This window comes from Metarhizium brunneum, chromosome 1, assembly GCF_013426205.1.
Source record: "Metarhizium brunneum chromosome 1, complete sequence".
In the NCBI taxonomy this organism is placed as follows: domain Eukaryota; kingdom Fungi; phylum Ascomycota; class Sordariomycetes; order Hypocreales; family Clavicipitaceae; genus Metarhizium; species Metarhizium brunneum.
Window position 1 is genome coordinate 7,897,927 of NC_089422.1, and position 14,468 is coordinate 7,912,394.

General features: G+C 51.9%; 6 protein-coding genes across 6 annotated transcripts; 4 read left to right on the top strand and 2 right to left on the bottom strand.

Annotated features, from left to right (window-relative positions):
- Positions 1 to 1,077: 1,077 nt before the first annotated feature.
- On the top strand, positions 1,078 to 1,726 carry ttr (Acetyltransferase; the record flags this gene model as incomplete). Its single annotated transcript, XM_066129926.1, has 2 exons — positions 1,078 to 1,491; positions 1,583 to 1,726. The coding sequence occupies 2 exons, from the start codon at positions 1,078 to 1,080 to the stop codon at positions 1,724 to 1,726; spliced, it is 558 nt and encodes a 185-aa protein (XP_065985901.1).
- A 1,398-nt stretch (positions 1,727 to 3,124) lies between these two features.
- RNY1-A (Ribonuclease T2-like 1-A) lies at positions 3,125 to 4,499 on the top strand (the record flags this gene model as incomplete). Its single annotated transcript, XM_066129927.1, has 6 exons — positions 3,125 to 3,227; positions 3,310 to 3,395; positions 3,470 to 3,563; positions 3,633 to 3,644; positions 3,717 to 3,982; positions 4,086 to 4,499. 6 exons carry the CDS (start codon positions 3,125 to 3,127, stop codon positions 4,497 to 4,499), a joined length of 975 nt encoding a protein of 324 aa, XP_065986123.1.
- A 379-nt stretch (positions 4,500 to 4,878) lies between these two features.
- Positions 4,879 to 6,182, bottom strand: SEC62 (Translocation protein SEC62; the record flags this gene model as incomplete). Its single annotated transcript, XM_066129928.1, has 3 exons — positions 4,879 to 5,088; positions 5,150 to 5,700; positions 5,756 to 6,182. The coding sequence occupies 3 exons, from the start codon at positions 6,180 to 6,182 to the stop codon at positions 4,879 to 4,881; spliced, it is 1,188 nt and encodes a 395-aa protein (XP_065985848.1).
- Positions 6,183 to 6,636: 454 nt separating this feature from the next.
- On the top strand, positions 6,637 to 7,176 carry srb-7 (Mediator of RNA polymerase II transcription subunit 21; the record flags this gene model as incomplete). The annotated part of the gene is made up of 3 exons (XM_066129929.1): positions 6,637 to 6,678; positions 6,741 to 6,855; positions 6,917 to 7,176. 3 exons carry the CDS (start codon positions 6,637 to 6,639, stop codon positions 7,174 to 7,176), a joined length of 417 nt encoding a protein of 138 aa, XP_065986140.1.
- Positions 7,177 to 7,459: 283 nt separating this feature from the next.
- Positions 7,460 to 8,361, bottom strand: G6M90_00g024030 (uncharacterized protein; the record flags this gene model as incomplete). Its single annotated transcript, XM_066129930.1, has 4 exons — positions 7,460 to 7,623; positions 7,693 to 8,154; positions 8,212 to 8,240; positions 8,315 to 8,361. 4 exons carry the CDS (start codon positions 8,359 to 8,361, stop codon positions 7,460 to 7,462), a joined length of 702 nt encoding a protein of 233 aa, XP_065985865.1.
- A 1,553-nt stretch (positions 8,362 to 9,914) lies between these two features.
- On the top strand, positions 9,915 to 12,395 carry G6M90_00g024040 (uncharacterized protein; the record flags this gene model as incomplete). The annotated part of the gene is made up of 1 exon (XM_066129931.1): positions 9,915 to 12,395. The coding sequence occupies one exon, from the start codon at positions 9,915 to 9,917 to the stop codon at positions 12,393 to 12,395; it is 2,481 nt and encodes an 826-aa protein (XP_065985588.1).
- Positions 12,396 to 14,468: the final 2,073 nt, after the last annotated feature.

The following is a 14,468-nucleotide window of genomic DNA, read 5'->3' on the forward strand; positions in this document are numbered from 1 at the left end:
AGTTTTCAACATGGAAAGCCCAGGAGCGTAAGAGGAGGATCTGTCACGGGCTTTTGCGACAAGCTTACGCTTATCGCTGGATCTCAACGTCATTTTATACTGGCGTGTGGCACCGGTGCGAGAATTCTTCAAGCATTGCGACGGAGAGGAGAGGATATCTCTTAAGTTGAAGTCTACTTGCGCGTTTGGCTAACGCTTGACTCGCTGGGACTCTATTCAGCACCCCTGTGTCTACTTGCCAGAGTTTGATCCTCGTGGATGTGTTTTTGAGCGGGTAACGGAGTTTTGTGATTATCCCTGGGTGGGCTCTTATGTGTATACAGCATTCATAGAAGTACGATGCGTTTCTCTTTGCGTGTTTCAAATGTTAACCTCGGCTCGAATTTTGACAGACTAGCACGCGCTGACATGAGTGTATGAAGCCGTCTCGACTATCACATTTTCTTTTCCTTGATGCCGCTACTCGCTTGTACGGGGTGCGTTGCACGGACATCCACTCCTGCTCCTGCGCAACCAATTAGCGCCACCGATAGAACCCCAGGCGAATGCGGTTGTCAGTCCATCCAGTTTTAATGTTGGCAAACACCGCATGCTCGATCGCCTTTCGACACAACTTGCATTACCATACGCACTAACTTTACGCCATCTCGGGTCCGTAGAATTTGACATTTGAGACATCATCTCGTACTGTTTTGTTGGCTGTCGAGGTTGCATTCGACGTGTGCGGATGAATATCGGTTTGGTAAGTGGGCGTTTGCGTTTGCCCTTCGGTTGCCATCGCATGAGAGGGCATCGCGCCCTGCTGATGCAGATGTCTTATTTGCTTTCAAGCGTATTCATATAATTTGCCTCGCAGTCGCACTCATATCTAGAGGCATAACCCGGACCGGGCAGAAAAAGCCTCTGCCGACAAACACTCTCCCGGGACTGGGCTGGTGATGCAAAAAATTTCCACCAAAGACGGACCACCCACACATCTTGGAGTTTCCCAAGCGCATAGTCATTCACTCCGCAGCCCTGCCAAGGGTCAAATTCCAAACGACGTACAAAGCTTCACGGCACCACGGATCGCCAGCCATGTCCCAACCCGGGATCGTCCTCGCCTTCAACCCAAAGCAGCACTCGCACCTCACGCCGTACATCGCCGCCATTCACGCCTCGTGCATCACGCAAGACCGCACCATGGCCACATTCCTGCCGCCCTTGTCACACGAAAAGCTGTTGACGTGGTGGAAAGAACGCATCGCCGAGGTCAACGACGGCAAGAGGTTGATTTGGATTCTCGTCAAGGAGATTGATGCCAGCGGGAGACCCAAGGGCCCTGATGTCATGGGCGTGGTCATGCTGTCCACGCCGTATTCGGAAACGGGTGCATTCAGGGGATATGTGGAGAAGTTGTTCGTTCACAAGAACTTCAGGGGGAGAGGGGGCGCGAGGGCCTTGATGGAGGCCTTGGAGAATGGGGCGGCGAATATGGGGAGAAGTATATTGGTGAGTTTCTGTCGAGCTGCGCGGTACGAAGCCGTGAGATGTGTGTGTAGAGGGTGTTGTCCATTGCTGACTTTGGGGATGTGGGGTGTAGTTGCTTGACGCGGAGACGAATAGTGCCGCGGAGGCGGTTTATAGAAAGTTTGGTTATGTCGAGTTGGGCAGGGTGCCTGGGTATGGCATGAGTCCGACGGGAGAGTTGAAGGATGCGACGTTTTTCTACAAGCAGCTCCAATGAATGGGGTGCTGGGGGCTGGAGGAAGAAAATAGGTTACTTAGCTTGTCCAACTGGAATACAATGGTTTCTCTGGTTTAGTTTATGTGGCTTGGCGGCTCTTGGTTCACTGACTACTCTTTAAGTACGAAGAAGACTTGTTGCCCTGCTTGGAGTTGGGATTGTTCAAGTTGAGCTCCATGCCAACATAGCGAGCCAGCTGATGTAGGTATCAGTGGTTATTGAGTTTCCAGAATCTCGTCCAATGTGACAGTTGTGTTGAGAATAATGTCATTTCCCAGAAGCCCAGTCTGCACAGGCTTTGTGCGTTGGGTACAATTCGTAAATCACCCGCTGATGGTTCTGTTCTGCCAAGAAGTCTGCAATCAGGACCTGTGGGTGGACGTAGCTAGCTATACTAACACAACACCCGCTGCAAAGGAACTATACCTTGTTAACACATGATTGATAAGTTGTTGCCTGGAGATTGAGCCAATACGAGTCGCTGGTTTCAAGGCCACGATTGGTGAGACGTCGGCTGCTACTTTAATCCGTACGGTTTTGCCAAGCGCGTGAGTAAACAACCAAAGGATACCTACCGAGGTAGTACTTACTGCGAAGGACCTTGTTCGGATCGAACAATATTGATGGCACTCCGCGCACCTCTCGAGAACGGTGTGGCTACAATGAAGAGCTTTGACTCTCCTCTAATTAACGCGATTCGCTGTTACACCCGTGGCATCAAATATTCAAGCGACAGAATCTCCTTGGCCAAATCGCCCACACAAACCCCTGACTCTCACATACCTTGTTGGATGGTATGATTCCCTCTCGCCAACGAATCTCAGACGACGCCGTCAAGCAACCGACCGCGATACATATGTCGACGTAGATTCCACAACACCCGCATGGTCCGCCTCCGCAGAAAACTAGCGCCCAGCCACGCACGCAGCAGCTCCAGCTCCAGCTCGAGCACCGAAGCTGAGCCTACCAGGTCCCGGAACAGAGGCAGGTGGTTGCAGGGCCCTTTTGACAAAGGTTCCATTGTTCCACGCTGGCCCGTCGTTCCGCAGCGGGACAGTTGCTCAATCAGGCAGAGGCAAGCTTCTTCATCGCGGCGTCGCCTCCTTTTCTTGGTGCCAATTGGTCTATTGTGCCCGCGGCTGGCTGAAGCGCCTCCGTAAGCGTAGACCGAAGCATGACCTTGTCAATTGAGCAAGGAAAGCTACAGACGGTTGGACGTCATCGGTCGCACGTGGGGGAGCTACCAGTCTTAAATTCTGGACGTCTGGACTCTGCAGCCTGCTTGATCGAGATGCTTGCCCTCCTGTCTTTGTTTCCCGTCGTTTCTCGCAAGGTATCCCATTGAGGTCGAGGGCGGCATTCTATATTCCTTTGTCGAGGGTTGAACCGGCTGCAGCAATGCGTCGTGCTTGTCTTGTCCTGGGGCTTGCGAGCTTGGCCGAGGTGGCTGTCGCGGGATTGTATCCGGGAATTACGCCCGATAACCACACCTGTGCTCTCGGTACGTGACGCTTGGGCTTCTGCAGCTGCCGTGTCGATTTTGTATTGTGTACATGTTAACAGGTGCGGTGTGAATACTGTAGTCGAGCCGGTGCTTTCTTGCTCGTGCAAAGCGAAGCTCGACAAGGTCGAGGACACGTGCTGCGTTGAGACGTTTGGCGGCCTGTTGGTTAGTTTTGCGCGCCACCAGACCTTGAATGCCTGAATGGAACTCGAGCATCTGACGGAATTGCTTCTCAATAGGTGGCCACTCAACTATGGAGCACCTTCACCGGGCTGGAAGACAAAGGCCAGATCTATCCCAAGAACGACTGGTCCATCCACGGCCTGTGGCCCGGTAAGCAAATAAGCCATCCTCGCGCCTGTGCGGAAAACAGCAGACAGACTCATTTCTAACACTGCACAGATTTCTGCAACGGTACAGCTAGCTTCCCGCACCTCTCTGTTTCCTCCCCACAACCTCTTTCAATAGCATCTAACTCATGTCCAGGCTCGTACACGCAATACTGCGACCTAAGCCGTCAATATGACCCCAAGCCCTCCCCCAACACCACCAACGGCCAGCCTGGCGGCATCCCCGTCCCAGCATACAAGGGCGAACCCATTGAGACGTGGTTCGGGCCCTACGGCAAGCTCGATCTCCTCGCCTACATGAACAAGTATTGGGTGAGCCAGCTCGACCCTAACTGGGTCTTCTGGGCGCACGAGTTCTCCAAGCATGCCACCTGTTTCTCTACCTTCCAGAAAGAATGCTATGTAAGCACATCGCCTCCCTTGCCCGACAACCACACAAGCCGCCTTGGGCTTGAGCCCCCCCCCCTCCCCGGAGCTCTTGACATTGACTCACCCCGTGGCACAGGGCCCCAAGGCCGCTGAGCACGACGACCTGTTCGACTTCTTCGAGACAGTCGTCACCTGGCAGCGCCGCCTCCCCTCGTTCCGCTGGCTCAGCGACGCGGGCATCCGCCCTTCCAACAGGACCAGCTACACCCTCTCTGACATCCGGCACGCTCTGACCAAGGAATTCGGCCAGCAGCCCTTCATTGGCTGCGGCGGCCCCAAGTACAACGAGACAGAGGCCGGTAAGGGATCAAAGGATAATGGGCGCACGGAAATCAACGAGCTTTGGTATTTCTACCACGTCAACGGGACGCCTCAGCGTGGCGATGCGGAGAAATTGGATGCTGGCAAGGCGGGTGGCCGGCTGACGACTTGTGCGCAAGCCAAGGGTGCCATCAAGTATTATGAGCGCACCAAGGGGAGCGAGGAGTGACTCCTAGTATAATGAGCTTCTTGGAATGTAAATAAAAGCAAGTTTATTGTGGTTGGAGATGCCATGAATACACACACACACACACACACACACACACACACATATATATATATATATATGCAGTTCTCTACGGGTTCGTCACATCAAGCTTGCCCTTTTTTTCTTCTTTTTCTTCTTTTTTGGCAAACATGACCTTTTATCATGATTCAATTCCTACTCTCCTACTCTGTCAATCTAGAGACAGCTCCTGCTCCTGCATCCACACCAAAAGCATTGCCTCATCTCTCCAACACAATTAAACGCCATCAGGTCTCCATAGAAATCTTTTTTTTCTTCCACCTGCTCGTCAGCCCGCAACCCGTCCGTCGCCTTATACACTCTACTCGTCGTCAGCAAGCTCCTCAACCTTGGGAGCTTCGTAGTGCCGTTGCTGGACATTGCCAACATTGATCTGGGTATCAGTGCCTGTAGTTGTCGCAGTGGTTGGTGCTATCTGACCAGTCGAAGCGGCAAAGGCATTGTTAGGGACTTTGCCCGAAGCGCGGGCTGCGGATTTAGCCTTCTTCTTCTTCTTCTTGTCGGCGGCAGACTGGGCAATCTGTTAGCATGTCTGGTGTTGCGTCATTTGTCAAGGAGCACGGCCGACTTACCTCATGCCAGGCCCAAACAGGTCGGAAACTGTCCATAAATGACACATCTTCCCAAAGGTTGGGATACAGCCAGAGACCGGGAGGCACAGCAAAGTATGTAACGCAGAAGAGGATGACACGGAAGATAGCCATGAGGAAAAACAGACCCAGGAGACCAAGAAGACCCCAACTAAGGTAGTAGACACCTTGTCGCAGCTTCAGTGGCCACAAGGGATAGAGAACTATGATGAAGATCAGGACCAGTGCCAAAGCGGCATACAGCTGGCGCTTCACCTGGCTGCCTTCCCATAGCCACACGTAGTACATGTCGTCACCAGCATCCTGCTGTTGCTCAATGCGAACGTTCCATTGGCCTTTTGTTCGCTTGGGTTTCTTGCCATTGGGTCCTTCTTCGGGTTCGATCTTGCTGACTCTCAGAGCAAGCATGCTTAATGGAAGGAGTTTGAAGGCATTCTCGAGCGATGCCCGGTCCGTGATTTCGGGTAGGAGGGGGTTCTTCTTTCGTGCTTTTTCGTACGCTGGCGTTTGTAGGGCTCGCAGTGCTCGCTTGACTGCGGAAATCAAGGTTAGCTCGACATGTTTTTTGCAGCTCAACGGCCGACATACCTCTGAACATATCCTTTCGCTCTCCGTTCAGAATACTCGTACGAGGTTTAAGGTCCTGGCCTTTCAAGAACTTGGCTAGTGCTAGAGCCTTGGGGTTTGGAGGACCAGGAACAATTGGCTGAGGCTGTCCTTGCTGGTGATTGTGATGGTGGTGTCCGTCGCCGTGATCATGGTTGCAGTGTTCTCCATGAACGTGTTCGCCTGCCTCAGGTTGCTGCTGCTGCTGCATCATGCGCATTCGTTGCTGCTCCATCGCCTGTTTCTTGATGTGCTCAATGAATTCGGGAACAGTCATCCCGGCCTTTTCAGCATCCTCAGCAACCCGTCGCTGAATCTCGGCAATCTGCTCAGGCGTGGGACGCTGGCCAGGCATTGGCATGGGAATGCCGCCTTGAGGAGGACCGTTGGGCGGCGGCGGTGCTGACATTGTGAATTAGGGCCTGAGCCGCGATTATGTACAACAAAGCGAATGTATCGGTCTTGTAATAAATAAGTAAATGGGAGCGGCAGGTTCAACGCCGTTCGGAAAAAGTGGTGGAATCAGACGGGAAGGTACTAAGAACAAGGTGAGATGTGGCCCTCTGGCATCATTATTTTACCATGCTCACTGACAACAAGGTGTTCACTTCCCAAAGCCGGCCCATGGGCGCCTTGGGCTCGTGGGCCGGATCGTCTATTCCCCGTGGTCCGGCAGACGGACTAGCAACTGACAGTGCGCCGTCACAGTGCATTTTGTCAACTTGCACCTCCAGATGTCAATGCGAAACCAGGCAATCGCAAGTGTCCAATCACTGGCAATCAGCCTCCAAACAACAAGCCGTGAGCTGCTCTGAACTGCTTTGTCGTGGCCTCGCAATTAATCGCATTCCACCCAGCGCATAATGGGCGATCGGTTAACACAGCTGCAAGACGCAGTTGACCAGGTATTGCAACCGCCACCGCTGCGTCACCCTGTGGACGTGAACCAACTAACCCTCTGGCACAGCTCGCGCAGCAGTTCGTCGCATGTTTGCATTTCGTCCAGAGACGGCACGATCTCGAGACGCTTGGTCCAAACGACAAAGTTAGAGACATAAAACAGGAACCTCATCAGAGAGAAGGTGAGGACATGAAGCACAGCCAGCGCCCAATTGTTGTACGTGGCACTGACGATCTGCGGAGTCGACCCATTGCCTGCGGATGAATTCGCTGCCGGGCTTAAAGAGCTATCGCGTGACCTGATAATCAAAGAACAGCAAATCGAGGTGTTAATATCGAACCTCCCCGGGCTAGACAACAGCGAACGAGACCAAGAACGAAATATCAAGGACCTCGAGGAGGACCTGAAGGCGGCAGAAGCGCAACGGCAAGATGCTCTGAAGGAGAGAGATCATATCCTGGCCGAGTTAGACTCTGTTATCCGCAGCGTCCGGCGGCCATGAAGTAATTCCTCGAACGTGTAGGGCCTTGGTGATATTCATTGCATAGCGTGGCGTTGGGGACGATTTTCAACCCATGAGCTCACAGTCGTGGGGTCATGCCTGGAGATGTTTATGAATGATGAATTATTTTGTTATATGGCATCTATTGTTACGTCCACATCTACGTGAAATATAGACCTTGGCAAGAAAGGTCCAAAGTTGAACAGGCCCTTGCCTCGACGCTTTATTCCGCTGGCTCTCTCTCTCTCTCTCTATCCCGGTGGAGAAAAATCACACTCTGCGCTCAAACCGGTTTAAAGAACTGCGGGTAAACGGCTCGCAGTTCACTTAGGTGGCGAATCTGGTACTGCGAAGCTGTCTTTTCAGGTACCGGTAGACCTTCTTCGACCAAATGCGCTGCAGTCCAGCCGAAATCTCTGGCTTTGGTGCAGTTTAAATACGAATCATCTGCCGGTTATTAGTAAGGGACCTGTCTGCCGATATGGCCTCCAGATATGAAAGGCGGCGTCCACATACCAACAAAGTAGCAGTCTTTGACGTCGCTGACACCAGCTTCTCGCATGCCCTTTTTGTACATGTCAGGGTGCGGCTTGCAGATCAAGGGCATTTGTGAGTAGTCACAGTAGGTGAGACCATCAAAGAGATCCTCAATGCCAAGGAGGCGGACAACCCTCTTGGCATGGGTGACGTAGGCATTGGTAAAGAGCCAAATCTTGACCTTGGATTTGTCAATACCCTCCAACAGTTTCCGCAGCTCCGGGTCAGGTTTGATAATGTCTTGTAGTGGTAAGGCGTCGTCGACCTCGGCATTATATTCCAAAGGGTTGATCCGGTGGTGGCGGACAAGGCCTTCAATGGCCAGCCCATAACTAGTGTAGTACTCCTTGTGAAGCCTGACAGCTTCCTCCCAGGGAAGGTCAAGGTGTTTAGCAAAGTACTTGTCAATCAGTTCTGCCATCAGGTCCTGGACTTTGGTGCCTTTGGGAAAAGTTAGCACATGCGCTGACTCATCGACTATCATGGTCAAAGGCTCACTTCGTGAGTAGAGACAATTGTCAATATCACTTTCAAAGTAAAGATGCCATTAGTCCCCGTGATTTCAGTGAGTAATTTCCGTATAATTGCACGTTGCACATACAAGAAAAGCACCGGTTTGCCGGGCCCTGTTCCGTTAACGACAGTCATGGTCTGAATAGGATGTGAGGCAGCAGAAAGCGGCGGACGCTGCTGGCAGCTTTTGGGGAGTCGAAACTGATGATTGGGTCGAAGGCGCGGAGAGTAGACAAAACGGCCCAAAAGACGAGAACCCGTACGCCTCATATGTTGTTGAAGAAGAGAGTATTAGGCCTCGTTTTCGGAGTTGCATGGCGAATGGAGTTTCTGCACGTGTGTTGGTTGACTCGGGGTGGACTTGGACCTGCGCCGCGCAGATCAGCGAGTACGGACGGAGGTTAGTAGGGTCAAGGTCCATGTCCCGATGTCCTCTGATAGGATGACCACCTGGGCAAAGAAGTCCAGTCCATCCTGGACTGCGCAACGCACTTGATGCGGCGCAGGATTTTAGCCAATAGACTACGTGGGTATACAGGAGCTACATATTTAAACCAAAGTTATGTGCCATGTATTATTTTGGCATTGAGACCTTGCCGAAGTTGATTTTCTTGTCAGTGACAGCAGAGTACCACGGTGTACGGAATACGGAGTCTACATGAAGTGGCCAGCCCGATGCTAACCAGCTTGTAATAGCCCCACATGCACTATTACACTACAGTGCAGCTGAAGATCAATTTGATATTGAATTTGTTACCGAGTACTGACAAGCGCTTTGCGGGCTTAAATGCACATCAGATACTGTGACTGGTAGGTTGAAGTACTTAAAGATAGAGTCTGATGCAACGCCCCGTATACACATAGATGGAGCTTCCAAGCTACGGAGTACCTACTAGGTACCTGGGTAATAGTCTCTACCTTTTCACCTCTGCCACTCTCGTCGTCAGTCTTGAACCATCGTTGCCTCGGACCTCATTTGTTCTGTCGCCATTAGCACTGGATATTACGGAGTACGCCTTTCCGAAGAGACAAAAAAAAGAGCAATAGCTTTCAAATGTGAGGACCCTCAATAAGGATGTATTGTTCCGATCTGAGCCCTAACTCTAAAGATGACAACAGATCTTGGAGGTACTAGTACAAAGTTACTCCGTAAGTACACCATTTGCCCTTTGAACGAACCAGCTGACCCAAACAGGCTGAACCTTCTTTGGCCTCCCTCCGGCTACTACCAGCTCTTTGCCGCCTCCTTGTCCCACATGCAAATGGACCCGCATGAAACACTTTAGTGTCTGGAATAGCAGCACCTGACTGGCCTGGAGGGCCCCCTTGCCTCAAGTTACTCAAAGGGCACCGTCGCAAGAATTTTGCCGGAGCGACACGTGCTCACCGCCCAATTCTTTGGGGTTGTATTCCGTACTTACCCAGCTTCGTCCGGACATCTGATGGTATGAGCATTCTTGATTTATTTCTTCTCCCAACTTGTTAATCGGCCATCTACTGCACCCTCGCGCCGCAAATCGCCAGAAAGTTGTTATTACGTCATGGCAAGCGAATGCCAAGCTCTGTTGAGATTGTCATAGGTGCTTGTACAGGCGCACTTCTGCATTCCTAGTACTCCAAGGAGTTAATCGAGAGACTCGTGGATTGCCTAGACGGAATCCCGAGTTTGACGCGGTGTGCTGCGCGCAATGGCCCAGGCAGAGTCGGTAGCCTACGCGCCCACAGGCGCTGGGCTTTCGTCGACAAATTTGTCTTCTGAAGAAATTTTTGAGATTCAGCAGTACAGGAGGATTGTACAACTTCGCGATGCTATTTTGTCTGGCAAACATCCCACGCTGAAGCCACCACCAGGGTCGAACACATCGCTAGAACCGTTGTCGCTTCGAAAAACCGCGCTGGAACCGAGATCGGAGGCAAAGCAGACTCGCGGTAGCAATGGCAATGGCGATGGCAATGGAGATATCTCCTCCGCTGCTTTTACCCAGCCTAATTCTGGCCCTCCCGAGCTGAACCCAATCTTCCTGGAAAAATCTGAGTCGCTCGTTAGAGCCGAGCTGCAGATCCAGCGGCAGCGCTTGGAACGCGCCATCAAGGAAGAAGTGGAACAGCGTCGGGCTGCAAAAAATGGCTCGGCAGAGCTCATACCTGACCTCGATTTATCTGATGTGCTCTCAAGAGCCCTTGTTTTGGCTCAGACTACATCTGTACCAATCACCCATGGTGAGAACTTGACCGCTAATGCCGAAGCCACCAGTGATTCTTTGGACGACAGCACTTTTTATTCGTCTCGTCATGACACTCCCGAGTCTCATCTAACCTCACGTATTCGTAATCAATCTGAAGGAATTCAAACTACTAACTCTCAAGAACTTGATGTTGGAGAAGCCCCTCAACAGGCCAAAAACTTGTCACCAAGGCCTCACGATGATAACGGGGGCACAACGACTGGAACCTGTCCACCGCAGCTGAACGAGATCAATCATCTTCCGGAGACGGCAAGCGCCTCCAGACCTCCTTTCGCGAGCGTTGTTCCCGGGCTAAACAATTACGTCCAGGGAGCCAGCCAAACCAGGAGCAATGTTGCGAGCCAATCTGGAGAGAAAGATCATTTGGACGTGGAGGCAGCTAAGGATCACGAGCCATCGAATGCCTCTCATCATGGTAACAATGAACATCTTGACAGCCGCCCACCGTCCCCTCTCGTTCGAAACCATACCTTGCAACCTGTTGCACCACAGCCCACTCACCCTTCCGCTCTTAGCGCGTTGGCGACTGCGTCGTCGACGGTACATGATACGCCCATAGTTGGTGGCCGAAGCGGTATGGGCACTCTCGCACAAGTTGCCGCACTCAGAACCGAATCGAACATCGTAATTAGTCCCGATAGCTCGTCGCAGGGCGGAAAGAAAAAAGGGAAGAAGAAAAAGAAAAGGAAGGCAGACAGGCAAGCCCCAGAACCGGAGGCAGCTCCATACATCAAGCCTGAACCTAGATCGCCTTCACCGTTGACAGCCCCGTCTTATCTCCGCCCAACCAAGCGCCCTAGGCATGAGCAAGAGCCGCCTGTCAACGCCCAGCACGAACCGCGGTATGTTCAGGATGATGGAGTCCAGTACATAACAAGACAGTACAGAGAAGAGCCGATACCAGTAGGATATGCCAGACCGGCTGCTTACCATCAGCCGCAGCCTGGTGATGTACGGTATCATAGTGGGGAGTACTACGATGTGCGACAGGTCCGTGGTGAAGATTTAGGGCCTCGTCCAGCACAGGTTGAGCATTCAACAATGTCGTACCCGGCTCGAGCCACGCCCGTCTCAAGATCAATTTCGCGGGTAATGGTGACTGATCCCTATCCGGCCCCCTCACGCCAATACCGTGAATATCGTGACGGCCCTCGAATGACTGGTCACACAGAGGGCGACACATTCATCGCACCCTCGAGGTCAGCCCACACAAGGATATTGGTCGATGCCCATGGCCGTGAGTATATTGAGCCACTCCATCACTCACCATCCCGCATCTCTGCTACTTCCCCTTCCAGGCATGGTGAACATGAAGTGCTGTACGAACGCCTACCGCCGCCCCGTGCCGTGTCTCGCCATCCTGCTCCGGGGCCCTATGAAGACGACGGCGTTGTTTACGCATCGTCCAACCAAACCTACGTCGTGCCTCGCCGTGTCGTAACACAGCCAGAGTATGTCAGCCATGATTACAGAGACGTATGGAAGAGGGAGACTTCGGCGAGAGGGCCACCACCTCATGGGGGATTTGTCCAAGTATTAGCTCCGTCAGAGAGAAGATACATTGAAGAAACCTATGGAGGTGGTCAGTCCAGTATGCGTCCAGTGGAAACCGTTCGATATCAGCTGCCTGCGGAGTATGGGCGTGTTCCTAGTGTCCGACCAGAGGCGCAGGGAACAACAGATTTCAGAGCCAGTGCCCATCCAGATGGTCACCATGAAGTGCTCCAACCCTATATGAGAGAGTATCGTCCTGGTCAAATCCAAGAGCCCATCGTGCAGCGAGGATTTAGCGCTCGACCAGGGGATCGTCCTTTAAACGGGCAGACCCGGGCCGGGGAAGAGATTGCATTTATTGAGCGGCCTCGTGGAGCCACTCAGGAGATAGTATATGCGGATGATATGAGGCGAGAAGTGTATAGATGATCGTAAAGGAGTCTAATGTCGACGATCTTGGGGCCAGTGATCCCGAAGAGGTCCGGGTGTTAGACTGATTTGGCTGAACCTGTTGTCGGATAGATACCCTCAATGAAATATATGTACGGTTACGCAGTCACCTTTTGAAGCAGGCATCATGAAGCATCATGAAGGAAAGTCAAGGACTTGTAATCCGTGTTGTCCAACGGGCACGTGTTCCCCTTGCAACGCCTTGATGTATAAGTGAACATTATCTTCAAATTTCAGAGTGTCGAGTTGCCGCGTTGCTTGTTATTGCTATTGGGTTTGGTTGCTTCCAATTTCTCTCATGCACAACGTGGGCACAAAACGTTGGGCAGTTGTATATTGCTCAAAACGTTGTAATCAAGTACTTCTTGCACTTCGCATACCCAAACTATTTTGTTCGACCCGGTAGCCCGCCGCTTGAGTCAATCTTGCATATTTGCAGCCTGCGCCTGTACGGAACACTTGGGAACCCCCGAAAGATGAAATCCTCAAAGATCTGCTGTTAGAATGCAATCATAGACCGGCTGGCTGGTCAACCTCGTGCGTACACGATGAGAAAACCATTCTCAATGATAAAGACGTTATCGGGAGATTCTAGCACTGCAATGCGCCTTTTCAGGCTTGGCAAGAAGGCAACATCTTGGGCCATGGAAATTTAACGTGCCCATCTCCTGCTACGGAGGATAAATGAATAGACTCATTGATGTCATTTCCCCCATCTTCCTCCACTACATTTATTCCTCTTTGATTACGTGTCCCTGAACTGTCTGGTGGCATCTAAGCAATACATGGCTCATTAACTATCTGCCGAAGTACTGCGGCATTTCGTGCCCAGAAGCCCAGGCAAGTACGGCAAGAGCGCTAAGCTGGACACATCTCCAAGGTTGAGTCAGAGTATCCAAGCTTTGTACCAGAACGGCAGGCGCATTCGACTTGTCGCTACGGCATATCAATCTGTACATACAATATTGAAGTTGCTCTGACACAATACTACTCCGTAAGTCATTCCCAGTTCGGACGAATCGAAACAGAGATAGACCCCTTGTCGCAGCGGACGGCCCGTCTAGCTTTGAGACACTCCATTCTATAAATGACGGAGAAAACTGCAACACTCCCCAGCACTCGAGTGAGGAAGACAATCACTAGATACTGTGGGGTACTCTCGGGACGACGGGAGACAAAGGCACACTTGGCTCGAGTAGGTGGGCAGTGCCAGATGCTGTTTGAACAGAGATGGGCAGGGGCAATGCCAAATTTGAGATCCCGCACGAGAACACCAAGAGGGAGACCAAAGATTCCCCGGGCCTCGCTCTCGAAACCGGCACTCAATTCGCTCATGCAGACACGAGACACTCGGGCCAGTGGAAATAGTATTGAAGTTTGGAGTACTTTGACCTGCTTGCGAGCCAGAGACTTCAAGGACCTGCATGCAAATTGTCCGTCGCCGTTGGTGGCTGGCCGCCTATCGGTCTCCCAGCAAGGAATGGAACGGCCGCCATCCAGCAATCTTTACCGCGTTGTCCTGATAATAACAAACCACCAATCTCCCCCCTACCGGGAGAGACGGAACAAAAAGCTGGCGGAAACAACGCACAGTGCGCACCGAGCGTTTGCCTTGCCCCTCGCCCCAGGGTTTGTTTGAATTGGGGCAGTCCAAAGGCTCTTGGGTTTGTTGGGTACGTACGGAGTACCTTAGGTAGGTATATACATACCATCGCAGAACAAGTAGACTACTGCTACGTCCATGATCGTAATGTTGGCATACTGACTGTTGGCTAAGTTTTCACCGAAACAAATTCCCAAAGAACCTATCAATATGCTCCGGTCATGTGGTTTGTTGTGACCCAGGAAATATGCAATAGATGCAAAGACCTCGGCCACTCGAATGGTCTACTCTCCGTCAAGTACTCCGCACAATCCAATCAATCTATTCGGTCAAGAATATGTACATATACTCCGTACACGACATTGGAGGCACGAATCCAATAGGATCATCGAGCTGAAAATCCGTCCACGAACCCAAATTTACGTATCACTTGGCTGCGATAAGACGCT